Source organism: Ptiloglossa arizonensis, unplaced genomic scaffold, assembly GCF_051014685.1.
Source record: "Ptiloglossa arizonensis isolate GNS036 unplaced genomic scaffold, iyPtiAriz1_principal scaffold0099, whole genome shotgun sequence".
NCBI classification, from domain to species: Eukaryota; Metazoa; Arthropoda; class Insecta; order Hymenoptera; family Colletidae; genus Ptiloglossa; species Ptiloglossa arizonensis.
In genome coordinates this window covers 1057460-1062118 of record NW_027478469.1, presented here as the reverse complement: position 1 = coordinate 1062118, position 4659 = coordinate 1057460, and the positions used below count along the sequence as shown (strand labels likewise).

At 33.9% G+C, this 4659-nt stretch overlaps 1 protein-coding gene across 1 annotated transcript; it reads right to left on the bottom strand.

Annotated features, from left to right (window-relative positions):
• Positions 1–301: 301 nt before the first annotated feature.
• LOC143154523 (protein GVQW3-like) lies at positions 302–1098 on the bottom strand. Its single transcript, XM_076326586.1, has 2 exons — positions 367–1098; positions 302–319 (listed from the first exon to the last, which is right to left on the bottom strand). The coding sequence occupies exons 1-2, from the start codon at positions 919–921 to the stop codon at positions 302–304; spliced, it is 573 nt and encodes a 190-aa protein (XP_076182701.1). The 5' UTR covers positions 922–1098.
• Between the last annotated feature and the right edge of the window lie 3561 nt (positions 1099–4659).

Below are 4659 nucleotides of genomic sequence, written 5' to 3'. Positions count from 1 at the left end.
CTTTATCTCGTCAAGCGTAGCGTAACGTCGTTCTTTCATGGGCCTCTTCAGTTTAGGGAACAAGAAAAAGTCGCAGGGGGCCAGATCTGGGGAATACGGTGGCTGCGGCATCATTAGTGTGTTGTTTTTGGCCAAAAAGTCGCGCACAAGCAAGGATGTGTGAGCAGGGGCGTTATCGTGGTGCAAAAGCCAATTTTTGTTCTTCCACAAATCCGGGCGTTTCTGGCGGATTGCTTCGCGCAAATTGCGCATAACTTGCAGGTAATATTCTTTATTGACCGTTCTACCCTGTGGTAAGAACTCATGATGCACCACGCCCCTGCAATCGAAGAAAACTGTCAGCAAAACTTTCACATTCGACCGAACTTGGCGCGCTTTTTTCGGTCTTGGTTCGTGTGGCAGCTTCCATTGAGATGATTGAGCTTTGGTTTCCACGTCATAACCATAAACCCACGATTCGTCACCAGTTATGACCCTCTGGAGCAAATTTGGGCCGTCGCGGACAGAGTCCAACATCTCATTAGCAATGTTCATGCGAAGCTGTTTTTGGTCGCAATTGAGCAATTTTGGTACGAATTTCGCGGCGACCCGTCTCATGCCCAAATCATTGATAAAAATCGAATGGCACGAGCCAATCGATATGTTTAGGTCCTCAGCAACTTCTCTAACGGTGATTCGACGATTGGCCAATATCATTTTCTCCACTTCATTAATTTTTTCGTCTGTTGTTGAAGTGCTCGGGCGTCCGGCACGCTCTTTGTCGTTCCCATTTTCTCGGCCTTCTGAGAACATTTTGTACCACCGATAAACGTTGCTTCGGTCCAAGGTAGCTTCTCCGTATGCCACAGTCAACATTCGGAATGCATCCGCGCACTTAATTTCGTTTTTCACACAAAATTTGATACAGGTTCTTTGATCCATTTTTCTTAATAGGTAAAAATCGAAGACGATCCAAAACACGTGCAAGCAAAGCAGCTGTCAACCATTAAGTGAACATTCAAAATGGCCGAGCTTGTCGGCATAAGTGAGAGACATGAGTACCAACATAAAGCCACAAAAAGATCGAAATTCGAATATACGTAACCCGCGAAAATTCAAAATTCGCGATACTTTTTGAACAAACCTCGTATAACGTATAACGTATAACGTATAACGTATAACGTATAACGTCAAACGTATAACGTGTAACGTATAACGTATAACGTATAACGCATAACGTATAACGTATAACGTATAACGCATAACGTATAACGTATAACGTTTAACGTATAGCGTATAACGTATAACGTATAACGTATAACGTATAACGTATAACGTATAACGTATAACATATAACGAATAACGTATAACGTATAACGTATAACGTATAACGTATAACGTATAACGTATAACGTATAACGGATAACGTATGACGCATAACGTATAACGCATAACGTATAACGCATAACGTAAAACGTTAAACGTGTAACGTATAACGTATGGCGTATAACGTATAACGTATTACATATTACATATAACGTATAACGTACAACGTATAACGTATGGCGTATAACGTATAACGTATTACATATTACATATAAAGTATAACGTACAACGTATAACGTATAACGTATAGCGTATAACGTATAACGAATAACGTGTAACGTATAACGTATAACGTATAACGTATAACGTATAACGTATAACGTATAACGTATAACGTATAACGTATAACGTATAACGTATAACGTATAACGCATAACGTATAAAGCATAACGTAAAACGTTAAACGTGTAACGTATAACGTATGGCGTATAACGTATAAGGTATTACATATTACATATAACGTATAACGTACAACGTATAACGTATAACATATAACGTCTAACGTTTAACGTATAACGTACAACGTATAACGTATAACGTATAACGTATAACGTATAACGTATAACGTATAACGTATAACGTATAACGTTTAAAGTATAACGTATAACGCATAACGTATAACGTATAGCGTATAACGCATAACGTATAACGTATAACGCATAACGAATAACGTATAACGTATAACGTATAACGTATGACGTATAACGTATAACGTATAACGTATAACGTATAACGTATAACGTATAACCTCAAACGTATAACGTGTAACGTATAACGTATAACGTATAACGCATAACGTATAACGTATAACGTATAACGCATAACGTATAACGTATAACGTTTAACGTATAGCGTATAACGTATAACGTATAACGTATAACGTATAACGTATAACGTATAACGTATAACATATAACGAATAACGTATAACGTATAACGTATAACGTATAACGTATAACGTATAACGTATAACGGATAACGTATAACGTATAACGTATAACGCATAACGTATAACGCATAACGTAAAACGTTAAACGTGTAACGTATAACGTATGGCGTATAACGTATAACGTATTACATATTACATATAACGTATAACGTACAACGTATAACGTATAACATATAACGTCTAACGTTTAACGTATAACGTACAACGTATAACGTATAACGTATAACGTATAACTTATAACGTAAAACGTATTACATATTACGTATAACGAGTAACGTATAACGTATAACGTATAACGTATAACGTATAACGTATAACGTATAACGTATAACGTATAACGTATAACGTATAACGTATAACGTATAACGTATAACGTATAACGTATAACGTATAACGTATAACGTATAACGTATAACGTATAACGTATAACGTATAACGTATAACGTATAACGTATAACGTATAACGTATAACGTATAACGTATAACGTATAACGTATAACGTATAACGTATAACGTATAACGTATAACGTATAACGTATAACGTATAACGTATAACGTATAACGTATAACGTATAACGTATAACGTATAACGTATAACGTATAACGTATAACGTATAACGTATAACGTATAACGCATAACGTATAAAGCATAACGTAAAACGTGAAACGTGTAACGTATAACGTATGGCGTATAACGTATAACGTATTACATATTACATATAACGTATAACGTACAACGTATAACGTATAACGTATAGCGTATAACGTATAACGAATAACGTGTAACGTATAACGTATAACGTATAACGTATAACGTATAACGTATAACGTATAACGTATAACGTATAACGTATAACGTATAACGCATAACGTATAAAGCATAACGTAAAACGTTAAACGTGTAACGTATAACGTATGGCGTATAACGTATAAGGTATTACATATTACATATAACGTATAACGTACAACGTATAACGTATAACATATAACGTCTAACGTTTAACGTATAACGTACAACGTATAACGTATAACGTATAACGTATAACGTATAACGTATAACGTATAACGTATAAAGTATAACGTATAACGCATAACGTATAACGTATAGCGTATAACGCATAACGTATAACGTATAACGTATAACGAATAACGTATAACGTATAACGTATAACGTATGACGTATAACGTATAACGTATAACGTATAACGTATAACGTATAACGTATAACGTATAACGTATAACGTATAACGTATAACGCATAACGTATAACGTATAACGCATAACGCATTGACGTATAACGTATAACGTATAACGTATAACACATAACGTATAACGTATAACGTATAACGTATAACGTATATCGTATAACGTATAACGTATAACGTATAACGTATAACGTATAACGTTTAAGAAATAACGTATAACGTATAACGTATAACGTATAACGTATAACGCATAACGTACAGCGTGTAACGTCAAACGTATAACGTATAACGTATAAAGTATAACGTATAACGCATAACGTATAACGTATAACGTATAACGCATAACGTATAACGTATAACGTATAACGAATAACGAATAACTTATAACGTATAACGAATAACCTATAACGTATAACGTATAACGTATAACGTATAACGTATAACGTATAACGTATAACGGATAACGTATGACGTATAACGTATAACGCATAACGTATAACGCATAACGTAAAACGTTAAACGTGTAACGTATAACGTATGGCGTATAACGTATAACGTATTACATATTACATATAACGTATAACGTACAACGTATAACGTATAACATATAACGTCTAACGTTTAACGTATAACGTACAACGTATAACGTATAACGTATAACGTATAACTTATAACGTAAAACGTATTACATATTACGTATAACGAGTAACGTATAACGTATAACGTATAACGTATAACGTATTACGTATAACGTATAACGTATAACGGATAACGTATAACGTATAACGTATAACGCATAACGTATAACGCATAACGTAAAACGTTAAACGTGTAACGTATAACGTATGGCGTATAACGTATAACGTATTACATATTACATATAACGTATAACGTACAACGTATAACGTATAACATATAACGTCTAACGTTTAACGTATAACGTACAACGTATAACGTATAACGTATAACGTATAACTTATAACGTAAAACGTATTACATATTACGTATAACGAGTAACGTATAACGTATAACGTATAACGTATAACGTATAACGTATAACGTATAACGTATAACGTATAACGTATAACGTATAACGTATAACGTATAACGTATAACGTATAACGTATAACGTATAACGTAT